The 19,056-nt window shown below is 42.3% G+C and overlaps 1 gene segment (V, D, J or C); it reads left to right on the top strand.

Moving 5' to 3' along the window:
* Positions 1–9,542: 9,542 nt before the first annotated feature.
* On the top strand, positions 9,543–10,272 carry LOC121819518 (T cell receptor beta variable 12-4-like). The segment is given in 2 exon segments: positions 9,543–9,768; positions 9,860–10,272. Coding segments are annotated over 2 exon segments (624 nt in total).
* The last annotated feature ends 8,784 nt before the right edge of the window (positions 10,273–19,056 follow it).

Raw genomic sequence — 19,056 nt, forward strand, 5'->3', positions numbered from 1 at the left:
AGAAAATATTTGTAATGTGAGTGCATTCAATTAAACCCTTGTACATAAACACACTGTAACACACTGTAAAAAAAAGTGAAAAGGTAAGCTGCAGACTAGGTAAAGATATGAAGGCTGCAGACAAATGATACAGAATCAGCGTGACAGAGTCTAACCCTGCTCACCAAATTCCCATGGCCCCTCTGTGATTCCAATATCACTTACAGTTGGAGGGCTGGGAACCTAAGACCTGGTTCTGAACAATGGGATGCATGTAAGTCAATTATGGAAGTCAATTTCCAGCCTTGGCCCTTATAATTTTCTATGGGATTCCCCAAGTATCCTCCCATTTGGAGATTTGACATCATCAGATATGACATAGAGTTGTAGTCATGGCTAAGAATTTATTAGTTTACAAAAGAAATATTTGGTGGCAGATCATCAAGGAAAAAGAGTTTGGAAGAATCCGGACACGGCCTTGCTTATGCTCTCTTCCTCCTGGGAGGGCTCACACAGCACAGAGCTCACTGTCCCTGGGTCACAAAAATGCAGCAACATGGGTGTGATGATCCTGCCAAGGGAGCCCATTGAGGACTCTGCAAATCTGGACTCTGGCTGGCATCTGGGAACTTGGCTGGTGAACAGCTGTCTACAGCGATAGAAACTTTTTTTGAGTCTCTCGTTGTGCTCCGCCATTAGTGTGAACAACATAGCTTACGCTGTATACTGGATTTCCCTCTGGGAAACTAGAATTTTTTCATTAATGGTAGGCAGAGCGTGCCTATGAGATCAGATCCCCACAAAAAACTCGGGCCGAATTCTCAATGAGCTCCCTTGGCAGAAGTCAGCCAAATTCTCAGGAGTCTATGGAATGGAAAACAACTGCCTTGGGAGACCATCAGAGAAACCCTAGAGACTCACCTGTACCCCAAACCTAACCCCTCCTAGTTCTGTGCCCTAGATACTGTATAGGATGATGCAAGAGAGATTCAGGGGAGGAGAGTAGATAATTCTAGACCTTGTCTAGGCTAGTCTTGAATTGCTCACACCGGTGACATGGCAAATATCCTTAATAAGAATCAGATCAGCCAGAACGCCAGCCTTTCCTCCTCTGAGCAGTGAGATGCCCCCTTCCTGCCCCGCCTGGGTTTTGTCTTGGATTTGTTCCATTTTGCGGCTTAGGAAGCAGGAGAGGCCGGGAACACAGAGGAGATTTCTTCCTGGAACGCTCACACCTCAACTACAAGCATTTCATATGTAGCCCGAGAGGGCCCTGTCTCCAGTCACCCAGGTCACCACCCACCATGAATGCTGCTGCTGCTCAGAACCTTTAACCCCTGGGCACAAGGATGGGCCGCGTAATGTCACCTCAGTGTGAAGAGGCCTCTCATCAGAGGGTGATTAACTGGTGCCGACATAAACTGGGCTCAGACCACAGGCCTTTCTGTCTCAATAACAGAGAATTTAAGAAGGAAATGGATGGTCCTAATAGTTCTACATCGATGGGTCTTAAATGGATAACGTTGGCGTGTAAGCCCTAGAGTTTGAATACTCAGAAGACTGTCTCAGAGAACATGACTCTACTGCTTCCAGCTCTCTGACACACATTTCCTTGTTTTCGTGTTTCATACCAACCCTCAGGGCCTTCTTCAGACCTCTAACCCTTTCTACCTCACCACTCAGACAATGAAGAACGTGTTTCACAACAAAAAAAGAAAAAGAAAAACATTTTTAAAAAGACGCTGATCACTGAAATTCAATTGTACGTCTGCTACGCTTTTTTTTAAGATTCCAGAAGCTCTTGTTCAATTTTATATTTATTGGTATCATACCCATCCTGGTACTTCTAGGGATAAGGGGGTTCTCTGCCTTCTCAACTAAGATTAAAGGTATTGCATTGATGGCCTTGAAGTACAGGCAGCACCATGTCAAAGGCTTTGGTACACGATACATATGGAGAACAGCAAAAGCAAAAAGGAAGCTGGTCTTTGCCTTTCAGATAGAACAAAGCTGCCAACTTAAATCTACACCCAGGGTATCATTTTATCCCTTTATCTTCAAGTGTGTCCGTTAGTTCACTGTGCTTCTAGGATAAAGCTGTGGCAATTACCCCAGCTTCCACCTTGTCTTGGGCTTCGAGGTAGCTCAGTGGTCAAGAATCCGCCTGCAATGCAGGAGACTAGGGTTCAATCCTTTGGTTGAGAAGATCCCCTGGAGGAGGAGGAAATGGCAACCCACTCCAGTATTCTTGCCTGGGAAATCCTATGGACAGAGGAGCCTGGCGGGTCGCAAGAAGTCAGACATGACTGAGCATGCACGCACACACACCACCTTATCTAAGCTCATCTGATTGGGAAAACCGAGAACCTGGCAAGAGACATCTCTGAAGAGAAGGATAAGTATAGATAACAGAAAGAGGGCATTAATTAATATCTCAAACTTGAGTCACCTTTGACACATCTAAGCAGGAACATCCAGCAGAGAGTTAGATGATGGTGATGGGAGATCCACTCACTCAGGTTCTGGAGTGATGGGTGAGGATGCTTCGATGAATTCACCTCCAGTCTATGACATTCAACAAACTCTAGATATGTTTTAGCTAATAGCGGTTGGCTTTGAAGGCTATGGGCCTTTACAGACGCAGTAATTCACCTTGGGAACCTCCAGTGGGGACAAGGGCAGCCCGCTCTGCTCATGCCCACAAGGACCCTGAGATGGTGAACCTCCCACTGCTGTTCCTGCCTGCCATGGGCTCCAGGCTCCTCTTCTGGGTGACCCTCTGTCTCCTGAGGGTGGGTGAGTCCTGAGAACATCAAGCTCTCGTTGCGTTTTTCTCTTTCCAGTTAAAGTTTCAATCATCTCCTTTTTCCATTTTCAAATTCTATCTTTCCCCTCAACCTCGACAGAACTCACAGAAGGTGGGGGTAGCCCAGTCCCGCAGACACAAGATCACAGAGAAAAGAAAGACCGTGGCTTTGTGGCGCAATCCTGTTTCTAACCACAGCATCCTTTACTGGTACCATCAGACCCTGGGATGAAGTCTGGAGTCACTGATTCTCTTTGAGGAAGAGACTGAAATAAACGTTATGCTGTTGCCTGATAATCGATTTTCTGCAGAGAGGCCCAGAGGCGCAGACTCCGCTCTCTGGATCCAGTCTGCAGAGCTGGGGGACTCGGATGTGTATTTCTGTGCCAGCGGCCAACCATAGCCTCACAGAGACCCTTCCTTTCTGTGCACACATTTCGTGATCCTCCCTCTTTGTAGCTCACGGCAGCTCCAGACAGGCTCCCCTGCCGCCGCCCATCCCCCCTTATTCCTCATCATGCCAGGGGAAGACGTGGGTTTGCAGAGATAAGCTGTGATGCATATAAATGGAGAACACAAGCTTTTCCTTAAAACGCAAGAGCTGAAATTGAAAATCATTACGACTCAGGGTTAGAATCATTTCATGTGACAACTCAAGAATCTAAAATGAAAGGACTTGTCACAGGTTCAGCCCTCAGGGGCTAGTGATGGGTGTTCTTCTGTAATATGCAATCAAAAAGCATGTCCAATAAACTTTAAAAATACAGGTGGTGACTCTGTGAGTGCAGCAAACAGCAGGCTCTCTGGGGATTTTTTTCCATCATCTGAATGATTCAAGTTTACAATCCTTCTCTTTTTGCTTTTACTTCGGAAGCTTTAGGCATCAAAGTCTCAACACAGAGTATGTGTTTGGAAAACATTCCCCCCCGCCTCCATTTTTATGGGGGGAATTTTATGATGTTGCTGATGGTGATGATAATTTCAGCTATTTTATTCAGCCATTTTTCAGCTTCAAAGAAATACATACAAATAGATATCCTGGTAACCAGTCTTAAATCCTAGGCCAAAACAAATTCTTGCTCTGGACTTGTCTAACTTTCATGATAACTAACACAACTCAACACTCTATATAGGTCTGCGACTTCCCGATGGTCCAGTGGCTAAGACTCCACACTCCCAATGCAGGGAGCCAGGGTTTGATCCCTGGCCAGGGAACTAGATCCCATGTGCCATAACTAAAGATCCTGTGTGCTGCAAGTAAGACCTTGTGCATCCAAATAAGTAAGTGAATTTTAAAAAAAAGAAAGAAAGAAAAACACTATGTAGGCTTGAGCCAGACATTCAGAGGCTATTGAGGATATTTCCAGTTGTCTGGCTTAGTATATGAAAATAGTTCCTTAACACATTAAAATATTTTTTAGTAAGAACTTCTAAAACAATCAATTGCCCCCTCTGATACTGTATTCTCTACTCTAACTTCTGCCTGGGTTCTCAAAGGTAATTATAGAAATCATTCTGAAGCATTGGTTGGAACTATTTGGAAAGCAGCTTACTGAGACCCTCTTGAAGGCAGGGTCACTACCCCTCAGCCTCTGTTGGTTTTACTTCTCTCCTTGTCCAACCAAGACTGCAAGTCATAATGCATATCCATTCACTCAGTGCATATTCCTCTCCACGGCTCTGCCCATATCTCCATCCAACTTCCTCGTCTGATAAAACTTCAGTCACTGATGACCATCTCTTTGCTGTTGTTGATTAGTTGCTAAGTCGTGTCCGACTCCTTTGTGATCCCATATGTACACATGTATACATATACATGTATCCTGTCTTTTCTGGATTTCTTTCCCATTTAGGTCACCATGGGGCATTGAATAGAGTTCCCTGGGCTGTACAGTAGGTTCTTGTTACCGATCTGATACACAGTGGTGTATATATGTCAATCCCAATCTCCCAATTCATTCTATCCCCCTTCCCTTCTTGGTATCCATAAGTTTGCTCTTTACATGCACGGGTGTGTGCTAAGTCGTTTCAGTCGTGTCTGACTCTATGTGACCCTAAGGACTGTAGCCTGCCAGGCTCCTCTGTCCATGGGATTCTCTAGGCAAGAATGCTGGAGTGGGTTGCCTTGCCCTCTTCCAGGGGATCTTCCCAACCCAAGAATCAAACTCTTGTCTCTCATTTCTCCTGTTGGCATGCAGGTTGTTTACCAGTAGCACCACTTGGGAAGCCCATTCTCTACATCTGTCTCTATTTCTGTTTTGCAAATATATTCAGCTGTACTATTTTTCTAGATTCTACACATAAGCAATATTATACAACACTTGTTTTTCTCTTTCTCACTTACTGTACTCTGAGGACTGTCTCTAGTTAGCCATGTCTCTGCCAAAGACACCATTTCATTCCTTTTTATGGCTGAGTAATATTCCATTGCATGTGTACACCACATCTTCTTTATCCTTTCCTCTGCTGATGGAAATTTAGGTTGCTTCCATGTCCTGGCTATTGTAAATAGTGCTGCAATAAACATTAATGAATTGAAGTTTGATGATTATTTTTACCTAACTATTTAGATTAAACAAAGAAGGGTTGACTTGAGAGCTCTCATCCGTAAGTACTAGAATTAAAGTCAAAAGAATTTTATTTGGAATTTTAAATAAAAATTAATCAATGTTAGATTCTTAGTCTGAGATTGCTTAGATATTTAGCTTAAATGACCTAGAGATGTTACACTTTAATTTTAACCAAAGTATTTCTTTTAAAAACTTAGAGTATTTGTAATCAAATTGAGACATTGGCTTTGTCATTTTATTATTGATGTTTTAAACTGTTTTCTTTTTTAAACCTTTATTTATTGTATGACTTCTGATGTCCCATTGGACCCTGTGGCAGGATACGAAATGAAATAGGGAGTGGAAATTTAGACTTGATCACAGAGTACAGAATAAATTTGGGATTTGTTTAGTTGCTGCAAAGTCAGGACATATATGTGCTGTTTTCTTAAGTATACCAGAGGAGCAATGGTTGGATTTGGGGAGAGCAACAGACACGTTTCTGTCTTTTCATCTCCTCTTAAATTCAGTTTTCTAGGACAGTGCTTTATTTGATATTCTCCATGTTTGGGAATTTGATAAGGTAATCCTCCTATTCTAATCTTTCTATTCCTCGCTGAATCTACTCTATGGGAAGAGAAATAGATAATCTTAGTTAACCTCTTTTTCTGCTTTAGTCTCTCATCTCCTTGCCTTCTTATTGCTGGCTATCTACACAAGAGATAGATGTTCCACATGCACCAAGAAGAGCAAAGAACTTTCTTATCCATACAGGGTCATCCTGTAGTTTGGAGGAGAGAGAAAATGAGTTAAGTTCCTATTCAGCATAGTGTAAACCAGTCCTTTTGGTTTCACATCTGAGCCCTGTTATTACCAATATCAAAACTGATATTATTATCTTTGCCTGACTCCAATGTCTAACTCTAAGGTGGTTCCATCTTAGGCCATAAGACAATATTACTCATTGTCCCTCTAACACCAAGAAATCGTAATACCCATATGTCCTGTACCTAATGAAACAACACAAAATCCCCTTATGTTTTCAGTTCAGTTCAGTCACTCAGTCGTGTCCGACTCTTTGTGACCCCGTGGACTGCAGCATGCCAGGCCTCCCTATCCATCACCAACTCCCAGAACTTGTTCAAACTCATGTCCAGCAAGTCGGTGACTCCATCCAACCATGTCATCCTCTGTCGTCCCCTTCTCCTCCTGCCTTCAATCTTTCCCAGCATCAGGGTCTTTTCCAATGAGTCAGTTCTTTACATCAGGTGGCAAAAGTATTGGAGTTTCAGCTTCAACATCAGTCCTTCCAGTGAATATTCAGGACTAATTTCCTTTAGGATGGACTGGTTGGATCTCCTTGCAGTCCAAGGGACTCTCAAGAGTCTTCTCCATCACCACAGTTCAAAAGCATCAGTTCTTCGGAGTTCAGCTTGCTGCTGCTACTGCTGAGTCGCTTCAGTCGTGTCCGAGTTCAGCTTAGTGAGAGCATATTTGTGCTGCTTCTGCCCACTGGCCACTAAGGGGCGCTGTGGCGTCGTTGTCATCTAGTGGTGCTGCCTGAAAGGATGGCATTAAGGGAAACCAGAGGGTTGGATTTAGAGTTAGGGAGTTGCAGATGTCTTGAGCAAAGGCTGAGAGTGAAGGAACTAGAGACCAACCCTTCTCCCTCTGTTGTGTAGGTGGGTTTTGCTCTGACTGGACCTCTGAGTGCTCACTCGCTTCAGTCGTGTCTGACGCTGTGACCCCATGGACTTCAGCCCAGCTGGCTGTGAATGACAGGTGCACCTGAACAGTGGCTATTTCTCTGAATTTGCTAAAGTCATGGCTGCGCAAGGAATTGGGGTGCAGTAGCTCGTAGGTTCTGGGTTGGGGAAAGCAGAGAAGCAGTTTGAGTGTCAGAGCAGCCCAGCCTAGCAAGACAGAGCTCAAGCCACTGGCTCTGCTGAACTTAGAGGGTAGGGCTTGGGAGAAGGGCAGGTGCTAACCTGGACCTCATCAGGGGACCCTGGCCCCGGGGAGCTGACAACCACAGGGACACCACTGGCAAACCCACGTGTCAGGCAGGGACTGGGTGGATCAGAGGAACAGAATTTCTCCCCAGGAACTTTTGCTCTCAGCAGGAAGATACGTACTGGAGTTTTGCCATTCACTCCAGATTCATATGACCCTTCGGAGCAGATGAAATCAGGCAGAAACGAGAATTTTTTGTCTGGGCTGCCTTGGTCTCATTTCAGGTTCTTTCTATGGGACTGCGTCAGTCTCCCCTCTGTATCTCCTATCTAGCCTCTGTGGCCTCTTTCAACCAGGAGCCCCATGTGCTATGATTGATTACATGCCTGTTGCTGTTCTCACAAATTACCATACATTTTGTAGCTTAAAACAATACAAGTCTATTGTCTGATAATTTTGATGATCAAAAGTCCAAAGTGAGTCTGTGCCGTGCTTAGTCGCTCAGCCGTGTCCGACTCTGTGTGACCCCAAGGACTGTAACCCGCCAGGCTCCTCTGTCCATGAAATTCTCCAGGCAAGAATACCGGAGTGGATTGCCATGCCCTCCTCCAGGGGATCTTCCCAAGCCAGGGATAGAACCCAGGTCTCCTGGACTACAGGCGGATTCTTTACCAGCTGAGCTAGCAGAGAAGCACCAAAATGGGTCTAAGTGGGTTAGAATCAAGGTGTCAGCAGGGCTGCTTTCCTTCTGGAGGCTGGAGGAGAGAATTTGTTTTCTTGCCTTTCTCAGCTTCTAGGGGCCGCAGGATTTCTTGGCTCGTGGGCGTTTCCATCTTCAAAGCCAACGATGACAGATCAAGTCTCTTCTCACGCTGCATCGCTGTGACCCTTACTCTTCTTCCTTCTTTTTCCACATTTTACCGTCCTTGTGATTACATTGGGCCCATCTGAAAAATCCAGGTTTGTCTCTCTACATTAAAGTCGGCTGATTAGCAACCTTAATTCCATTGAGAACCCGGATTCCTTCCTCCGTGTTACGTAATATAGCATATCCACAGTTCCAGGGATCAGGCACTGACATCTTTGGGGAGCCATCATTCTGTCTACCATACCCTAGGTACCTGGTAACGAGGAAGGAACAAACAATGATCCTTTATAAAAACATAATAATGGCCTCAGTTTTATGTATAAGATCCAACAGAAACCAAAGGGATGGACTCTGCAAGGGGAACAGGTATTTCTGGTAACATAATTTAGCCTGTAGTCTCTCTGCTCTTTAAAATTGACAAGTGCATCTTCGATCTCTCCCAGTGGCTCAGTGTTAAATAATATGCTTGCAATGACCCAGATTTGATCCCTGGGGATCCCCTGGAGAAGGGGATCTCAACCCACTCTAGTATTCTTGCCTGGGAAATCCCATGGATAGAGGATCCCTATGGGGCACAGTCCATGAGGTTGCCAAGAGTTGGGCATGACTGAGCGACTAACTCCTTGGTTCAGAAGACTTAGTAGTGCGTCTCTGTTAATCACAAAATAAAGACTGAACTTGTCCTTCTTCTTGGTTAACAAATAACTCATTTGAACAAGCCAGTAAACAGAGCGTTGCTTCTCTCAGCTTTCTGTAACCTCAACCATGAGGGGAAGTGGGTTTGTGGCACCAAACCCCTTTTATATGCAAAAGGCGAAACATTAATGTAAAGACATTGAGTTTTTCCAGAAATAAGGATAGTATATAAATCAATGCTAGTGGATTTTATTTGCAAAGAGAACATGAAAATCTTCTGCTTATTTCATGGCAGGGATAGAGAAATATGGGAAATGCTATGCTAGGAGTTTTGAGAATTTAATAGAACTTGAGGCTATATAAACTCAGAAAGATCTTTCACTGCAAAAAGAGATTTCAAGTTGGATCAGTTCTCAGGGCATCAGTTCAGCCCTTGAAGCCCTAACAAGGCAGTTGCTATTCTTGTTTATCCTGGAGCACTCAGAGCCAAACTTCTAACCGAGTTTGAGTGTGATATGACCAGGGTCATCTAGCCATTGGTGAGAGGAGTACGAGGGTTCATGGAGGAGCTGGATTGCGATGAGACAATGAATTCATCTTTAAGTTCTTGGAGTTTGAGACTCAAGTGGAAATATTGGGTTGGCAATCTCTAGATAAGAGTACAGAGAAGGCATTATGAATTGATGATACCAAAATAAATCTGTGGGAACCTCTATCTCATATCAATTATAATTGAGTTCAGTCCTGCCTGATTCATCTCCCAGAGATGCGGCCTTCTCTGAAGGGAGCTGCCGAGTTGGGAGTGGTAGCTCATGCAGTGATGTCACTGACAGACACATCTTGCCAGGACAAGCGGTCCCGAACACACTTCTCTGCTCATGCTCACAAGGGCCTGATCTGGGTAATTCCCCACCGTTCTCACCCTGCCATGGGCACCCAAGCCCTCTGCTGTATGGCCCTTTGTCTCCTGGGGGTAGGTAAGTCCTTGGAACATGCAGCTTCCTCTTGTTGGTTTGCCCTATTGTGACTCCAATATTTTTCTTATTCTGTTTCCAAATTCTTTCACAGGAACCACAGATGCTAACTTAGGAGTCACTCAGACCCCTAGGCATGAGGTGACAGAAAAGGGACAGGCAGTCACTCTGAGTTGTGAGCCGATTAAAAGCCACACAGCCCTTTATTGGTACAGACAGACCTCGGTGCAGGGACTGCAGTTACTGATTTACTTCCGCAGTGAAGCTCCTGTCGACGAGTCGGGGATGCCCAAGGACCGATTCTCAGCTAAGATGCCTAACGCATCGTTCTCCACTCTGAAAATCCAGCCCACAGATCCTGGGGACTCGGCCATGTATCTCTGTGCCAGCAGCAAAGACACAGCGCTGCAGAGTCGCCCCATCCCGAGCAGAAAACCTCTGCTTCCCCTTCCGGTTCTGCCCCAGCCCTCTAAGTCATCCCTACTTCTCTTTCACCAAGAGAAGTGAGTGGGTTTGGGGCTTAACAAGAACAGAAAATAAGGTATCAACATAGACAATCTTGCATAGGAAATCCTGTAGGAATGGGATTCAGAGATTGCTCTGAAATTGTCAATGGGCTCAAAATTCATCCCACATATAAGATAAGACTTAATTACTCAGATCATAGAATTTCCTGCCTTCCTGCACTTACCACCCCCATCTAAATGGAAGAAGCTCCAGATAATGGTTGCTCAGCATTCTCCATTCTTTTTCAACTCTAAGTTGTTAACAGAATCCTGCCCCACTCCAGCACAAGTTTTTTTTTTTAATAGGACCTTCTTTATTGTGATTACAGACATCCCATTCTAATGATAATATCAGCTTAACATATATAGGGCTTTCTCAACACATTTTGGGTAAAGTAATCAACTTAATTCACTAGGTGTAAGTTGCCACTCCTTGAATCTTGGTATTTATTTCTCTCTCTCCTGCCTAGGACAGATATTGACATTGAAATAAAACCACTCAGTATCACAGCAATCCAAGTCTATGCCCCAACCAGTAATGCTGAATAAGCTGAAGTTGAACGGTTCTATGAAGACCAGCAAGACCTTCTGGAATCAACACCCAAAAAAGATGTCCTTTTCATTATAGGGGACTGGAATGCAAAAGTAGGAAGTCAAGATATACCTGGAGTGACAGGCAAATTTGGCCTTGGGTACAGAATGAAGCAGGGCAAAGGCTAATAGAGTTTTGCCAAGAGAACGCACTGGTCATAGCAAACACCCTCTTCCAACAACACAAGAGATGACTCTGTACATGGACTCCACCGGATGGTCAATACCGAAATCATATTGATTATATTCCTTGCAGCCAAAGATGGAGAAGCTCTATACAGTTAGCAAAAACAAGACCAGGAGCTGACTGTGGCTCAGATCATGAACTCTTTATTGCCAAATTCAGACTTAAATTGAAGAAAGTAGGGAAAATCAGTAGACCATTCCCAAGAAAAAGAAATGCAAAAAGGCAAAATGGTTGTCTGAGGAGGCCTTTCATATAGCTGTGAAAAGAAGCAAAGCAAAAAGCAAGTAGAAAAGGAAAGATATACTCATTTGAATGCAGAGTTCCAAAGAATAGCAAGGAGAGATAAGAAAGCCTTCCTCAGAGATCAATGCAAAGAAATAGAGGAAAACAATAGAATGGGAAAAACTAGAGATCTCATCAAGAAAATTAGAGATACCAAGGGAACATTTCATGCAAAGATGGGCTCAATAAAGGACAGAATGATATGGACCTAACAGAAGCAGAAGATATTAAGAAGAGGTGGCAAGAATACACAGAAGAACTTTACCAAAAAGATCATGACGCAGATAATCATGATGGTGTGATCACTCAGCTAGAGCCAGACATCCTGGAATGTGAAGTCAAGTGGGCCTTAGTAAGCATCACTATGAAAAAAGCTAGTGGAGGTGATGGAATTCCAGTTGAGCTATTTCAAATCCTAAAAGATGACGCTCTGAAAGTGCTGCACTCAATATGCCAACAAATTTGGAAAAAGCAGCAGTGGCCACAGGACTGGAAAAGGTCAGTTTTCATTCCAATCCCAAAGAAAGGCAATGCCAAAGAACGCTCAAACTACCACACAGTTGCACTCATCTCACACGCTAGTAAAGTAATGCTCAAAATTCTCCAAGCCAGACTTCAGCAATACTTGAACTAAGAACTTCCAGATGTTCAAGCTGGTTTTAGAAAAGGCAGAGGAACCAGAGATCAAATTGCCAAAATCCACTGCATCATGGAAAAAGCAAGAGAGTTCCAGAAAAACATCTACTTCTGCTTTATTGACTATGCCAAAGCCTTTGACTGTGTGGATCAGAAAAAATCTGTGGAAAATTCTGAAAGAGATGGAAATACCAGACCACCTGACCTGGCTCCAGAGAAATCTGTATGCAGGTTAAGAAGCAACAGTTAGAACTGGACATGGAACAATAGACTGGCTCCAAATTGGGAAAGGAGTACATCAAGGCTGTATATTGTCACCCTGCTTATTTAACTTATATGCAGAGTACCTCATGAGAAATGTTGGACTGGATGAAGTACAAGCTGGAATCAAGAATTTTGGAGAAATATCAGTAACCTCAGATATGCAGATGGAAGAAATGAAGAACTAAAGAGCCTCTTGATGAAAGTGAAAAAGGAGAGTGCAAAAGTTGGCTTAAAACTCAACATTCAGAAAACTAAGATCATGGCATCTAGTTCCATCACTGTATTGCAAATAGATGGGAAAACAATGGAAACAGTGAGAGACTTTATTTTGGGGGCTCCAAAATCACTGCAGATGGTGACTGCAGCCATGAAATTAAAAGACACTTGCTCCTTGGAAGAAAAGTTATGACCAACCTAGACAGCATATTAAAAGGCAAAGATTCAATGCAATCCCCATCAAGCTACCAACAATATTTTTCACAGAACTAGAACAAATAATTTCACAATTTGTATGGAAATACAAAAACCCTCGAATAGCCAAAGCAATCTTGACAAAGAAGAATGGAACTGTAGGAATCAACCTGCCTGACTTCAGGCTATACTACAAAGCTACAGTCATCAAGACAGTATGGTATTGGCACAAAGACAGAAATATAGATCAATGGAACAAAATAGAAAGCCCAGAGATAAATCCATACACCTAAGGACACCTTATCTTTGACAAAGAAAGCAAGAATATACAATGGAGAAAAGACAATCTCTGTAACAAGTGGTGCTGGGAAAACTGGTCAACCACTTGTAAAAGAATGAAACTATAACACTTTCTAACACCATACACAAAAATAAATTCAAAATGGATTAAAGGTCTAAATATAAGACCAGAAACTATAAAACTCCTAGAGGAAAACATAGGCAAAACACTCTGACATAAATCACAGCAGGATCCTCTATGACCCACCTCCCAGAGTAATGGAAATAAAAGCAGAAATAAACAAACAGGACCTAATTAAACTTAAAAGCTTTTGCACAATGAACGAAACTATAAGCAAAGTGAAGACAGCCTTCCGAATGGGAGGAAATAATAGCAAACAAAGCAACTGACAAAGAATTAATCTCAAAAATATATAAGCAGCTCCTGCAGCTCAATTCCAGAAAAATAAATGACCCAATCAAAAAATGGGCCAAAGAACTAAACAGACATTTCTCCAAAGAAGACTTACAGATGGCTAACAAACACATGAAAAGATGCTCAATATCACTCATTATCAGAGAAATGCAAATCAAAACCACAGTGAGGTACCATTTCACGCCAGTCAGAATGGCTGCGATCCAAAAGTCTACAAGCAATAAATGCTGGAGAGGGTGTGGAGGAAAGGGAACCCTCTTACACTGTTGGTGGGAATGCAAACTAGTACAGCCACTATGGAGAACAGTGTGGAGATTCCTTAAAAAACTGGAAATAGAACTCCCATATGACCCAGCAATCCCACTGCTGGGCATACACACTGAGGAAACAAAAATTGAAAGAGACACGTGTACCCCAGTGTTCATCACAGCACTGTTTATAATAGCCAGGACATGGAAGCAACCTAGATGTCCATCAGCAGACGAATGGATAAGGAAGCTGTGGTACCTATACACAATGGAGTATTACTCAGCCATTGAAAAGAATACATTTGAATCAGTTCTAATGAGGTGGATGAAACTGGAGCCTATTATGCAGAGTGAAGTAAGCCAGAAAGAAAAACACCAATACAGTATACTAACACATATATATGGAATTTAGAAAGATAGTAATGATAACCTTGTATATGAGACAGCAAAAGAGACACAGATGTATAGAACAGTCTTTTGGACTCTGTGGGAGAGGGCGAGGGTGGGATGATTTGGGAGAATGGAATTGAAACATGTATATTATCATATGTGAAACAAATTGCCAGTCCAGGTTCTATGTATGGGACAGGGTGCTTGAGGCTGGTGCACTGGGATGACCCAAGAGGGATGGGATGAGGAGGGAGGAGGGAGGGGTTCAGGATGGGGAACGCATGTATACCCATGGCTGATTCATAGCAATGTATGGTAAAACCACTACAATATTGTAAAGTAATTAGCCTCCAATTAAAATGAATAAATTTATTAAAAAATAAAATAAAAATAAAAATAAATGGTGAAAAAATAAAAAAATAAAAAGCAGAGACATTACTTTGCCAACAAAGGTCTGTCTAGTCAAAGCTACAGTTTTTCCAGTAGTCATGTATGGATGTGAGAGTTGGACTACAAAGAGAGCTGAGCACCAAAGAATTCATTCTTTTGAACTGTGATGTTGGAGAAGACTCTTGAGAGTTCCTTGGAAAACGAGGAGATCCAATCAGTCCATCCTAAAGGAAACCTGTCCTGAATATTCATTGGAAGGACTGATGCTGAAGCTAAAACTCCAATACTTTGGCCACCTTATGCAAAGAACTGATTCATTTGAAAAGACCCTGATCCTGGGAAAGATTGAAGGCAGGAGGAGAAGGGGATGACAGAAGTTTAGATGGTTGGATGTCATTACTGACTCAATGGACGTGAATTTGAGTAAGCTCTGGGAGTTGGTGATGGACAGGGAAGCCTGGCATGCTACAGTCCATGCGGTCACAAAGAGTCAGACACGACTGAGCAACTGAACTGAAATGAACTGAACTCCTGCCTAAGGAGAGTGCAGGCCTGACTGACCTAGAACAGAAGACAGAGGCCAACACCAGCTGAAGGCTTGTGTGGGACTCAGAATGCCAGTGCTGCCTCTTCAGCTGTCTGTTTGGGAGCAGTAACTGGACTCCTTTGAAGAAAAACTATGAAAAAACTAGACAGCATATTAAAAAGCAGAGACATCACCTTGAGGACCAAGGTCTGTCTAGTCAAAACTATGGGTTTTTTTCCCAGTAGTCATGTACAGATGTGACAGTTGGACCATAAAGAAGGCTGAGTACCAAGAATTGATGCCTTCAAACTGTCGTGCTGGAGAAGACTCTTGAGAGTCCCTTGGACAGCGTGGAGATCAAACTAGTCAATCCTAAAGGAAATCAACATTGACTATTCATTGGAAGGACTGTTGATGAAGCTAAAGCTCCAATACTTTGGCCACCTGATGGGAGGCGATGACTCACTGGGAAAGATTGAAGGCATGAGGAGAAGGGGACGACAGAGTATGAGATGGTTGATGGCATCACTGACTCAATGGACAGGAGTTTAAGCAAACTCTGGGAAATAGTGAAGGACAGGGAAGCCTGGCATGCTTCTGTTCACGGTGTTACGAAGAGTTGGACATGATTTAGTGACTGGAGAACAACAATAAAGTGGACTCCACATTGGGATATCTAAACGTATGCAGACCTGTCCAGTCTAACTTTGCTCTCTTTTTTCCTCGATCATATGTCCTTAAGACCCAAATCTCTATTTTTCTTCTGATTTATGCAGAGATATCTACATAATATTGGCAATCCATTCTGAATGGTCATAATTACTCTCTTCCAAGTTCTTTTTTTAACATCCTGATCCCTTCTCAGCCCCTATGAGGACATCTTTGGCAACTGATGCAAAATTTTGAGTGCTTGAGGCAATTCAGGTTTGCCAGAGTTAAGAGGCAAATTCCACCTACAATTGTCCTAGGTTTGCCATTCAGGGGCCCTAACTTTCAAGATGGAAACTCGGTTTCGTGGTTTCTATTGTGTTTACACCAATAGATATAATATGCTTTTGGTTTGATTTTAGCACTTTTTTTTTTCCTCCTGGCTACTCCCCACTGCTTCTAGATCGTTTTTCTCCCTCTTGCTTTAAAACCCAGCTCCTTCCACACACCTGGCATGAGCACATTCCCCTTCATCCACGGTTGCAGTTGCTCCGTTCCCATCAGGCCTCGCCTTCTCATTCCATGCCCCCAGCGATTAATCCTGTGACCATTCTTGGTGATTTCATTGCCATGTAGGCCATTTACACATGGTTCTGGTTTCTTGGTTTCTTGACCTCCTCCTCCTTTTTGCCTGCACCTCAGGTGCAGGTCCATGTTGACAGACCATATAATGAGCAACACATAAGTTCCTTCCAAATTTTATGCTTCAGTCATCTTTGCCTCCTTTCTTTCCATCTCATGAACTCCGCTTCCATCCCTCCTACCATCCCATCCACTGAACCTCAGCCCCTAAATCCAACAGACATGAAACTCCCAAGTTCTTAATTCTCACATTGTTTAAAACAGAGTTCAAGGTTTAGGACTATAATTTCAACCCCGGTTAAATCTAATGGATTGAAATATTTGTTTGAGATACTTAAAACAATATATTCAGTTATTTATTATGGTTATGTTAGGTCTCGGTTGCTGCTATCAATAAGAAAATGGATAGATAAATTCTTGGAAATTCATCCAATTATTTTATACTAAACCAAATTTTGTATAGTTTATACTAAACTAAATCTATTGGATAAAATAGATAAGTATGTAAAACAAATTTTAGAAATGCAAGTCTAATATAGCACCACTCGATTTCATTTCAAATACAGGTAAAAGAACACTCTTTATTGGCTAACGAGGTAGATTGCAAGATCATTTACTAAATATGTCACCATGGACAATTACTTCATCTCTCATCATTTTAGATTTCTCATCTTTGAAGCAGGAATATTAATTATAAGTGCATTATGGTATTTTTAAAAGGTAATTTATAAAAAACACTTAAAAGAATGGCTGAAACTTTTAAGCTTTCAACACACATACCCATTTATTTTCATTATTGTGTTTGATAAAATTCATATGCATAAAGGTATAAAAGCAAAAGAGGAAATAGACTCACCAAACTCAGACTAATTGTTGCAAAAAGAAAAGACCAAGAAGGGATAGTAAAGAGCAGCTTACTTGGTTTGCTGTACTTTTCTCTAATTTAAAAAATGCAAAACTAACTGGTCAAATGTTTAAATTTGTTCAAATTCCATTTTTAGAGATTTATTGCATTCGGAGTTGAAGAGATTATGGTCTGCACAATTCCTGTTGGTGTATCAAATCTTACTATTTCTAGGGTCTCTGAGTCACTCCCAAGTGTGGTCATTAGCTCTTACTGAGGCTAACCCACTAGTCCTTGGTCATTCGTGGACCCATAAGTTCAAATTCAACAATATTCCTTCCCCCAAAATGTAATACTAGTTGCTTCACATATAAAAAGAATGCATCATTTTAATCTTCCAAGTAGATTGTTATAATTATGTGTTAATTACATCCAACAGATTTATTTGGGGTTATTAACAGTTCTATTCTCAATCCTATTCCTCAGTTCAAATGCAGAAGATGTGTTTTGGATGGTCCAGTTGCAGGCTAGGGTTTTTCCATTAAATATAAAGCTATACAATGGCAGCTACTCGTGGCTCGATATTTTCTGAGATCCTGGTTGATTACAGCGTCCCCATTCTTGGTAAGAGATTAAAAAATTCAGGATCAATCTTGATATTGAGTCTTCAGACAGTGAAAAGAAACCCATGGAAATAGCCTTTTTAGGTAGATTGTCATGGAATAATCTGTATTTCCATGGTTCTTCTTGAAATCAGAGTGAACTGTCAGTAACTGATGAACTCTCAGATAGACATAATTTAGAGAAAGTGATAATAAGCATGACTGGCCAGGCCCTCTCTCCTGAAGGAAAAATGAATGGGGGAAGACTCTTTTTTTGGGGGGGGTGGGGGTGGGGAAGACTCTTAAGGAGAAATGGAGTAGATCAAATGCACAGAGAAATCCCAAATTATTCAACATAATTATTGCAAAAGCTTAAAGAGCACTTGAAAGAGCACTTGTGCCTGAAATACTGTCACGGGGAATTTAAAACTGCTAAGAGGATGGATGAGATATTACAGTGGTTTGAAGTTATTCTTCCTTCTTACCATCAGGATAGGAAGAGAGGGACGACATCTACAGTAGAAAGTTCTTACCTGCTTCTTCCTGTGTGATGGGCATTCCACTAGATGCGGAACACATTCCATCAGTACCCCACATTACAGCCAAGGAAACTAAAGGAGAAAGCTTGTGTGTAATTTTTCAAAAGTCACCCAGCTAAAAAGTGGTGGAAAAGGGATCCAAAGACAGGAAATTTGAGACCAGATTCTCTTTAATCATTTGCAAACCACTAATAAACAAACAACAAAAAAGTATAGATTCACTAAACTGGAGAAAGAAAGATACATCTTTAGGAAAAGCACTAAAATCTTAGAAGACTCAGTGTTCTTATGCGGAAGGAAAAGGCAGCCTCCAGTCAGGAGAGACAGATTTTAAAGGAAAGGGGGAGTGCCTTCGGGCTCAACTGCTCTCAAAGTTATTAGAAAAGACAGAACTGTTTTCTTAGCTGTTACCAAAGTTGACAAGATAACTGGGCCCCCTAAAGCCCTTTGGGAAGATCTTCTGGAGGAGGGCATGGCAACCTATTCCAATATTCTTGCCTGGAGAATCCCCGTGGACAGAAGAGCCTAGTGGGTTGTGGTCCATGGGGTCACAAAGAGTGGGACATGGCTGAGCTACTAAGCGCACACAAAGCCCTTGAGAATTAAATGCACAATCTTAGAGGTCACAGGGAAGATAGGAATGACTCTGAAAATCAACCTGATTGAAGGGCTAAGTACAATCTGGACTGTATCAACAGGGATTGAAGTGAAAATATTCACATTATTGTACAAACATTATCTATAGGCTATTTTAAAGGGCCATGCCTAATACACTTACAAAATTACGATTCCTATGAAAGGCTTAGGTAAAAACGGGGTGTATTAAAGCAAAAGCATGTGAAACAAGAGAATGCCTTGTAGATGGGGTTG

The sequence above is a fragment of the Ovis aries genome, chromosome 4, assembly GCF_016772045.2.
Source record: "Ovis aries strain OAR_USU_Benz2616 breed Rambouillet chromosome 4, ARS-UI_Ramb_v3.0, whole genome shotgun sequence".
Taxonomy (NCBI): domain Eukaryota; kingdom Metazoa; phylum Chordata; class Mammalia; order Artiodactyla; family Bovidae; genus Ovis; species Ovis aries.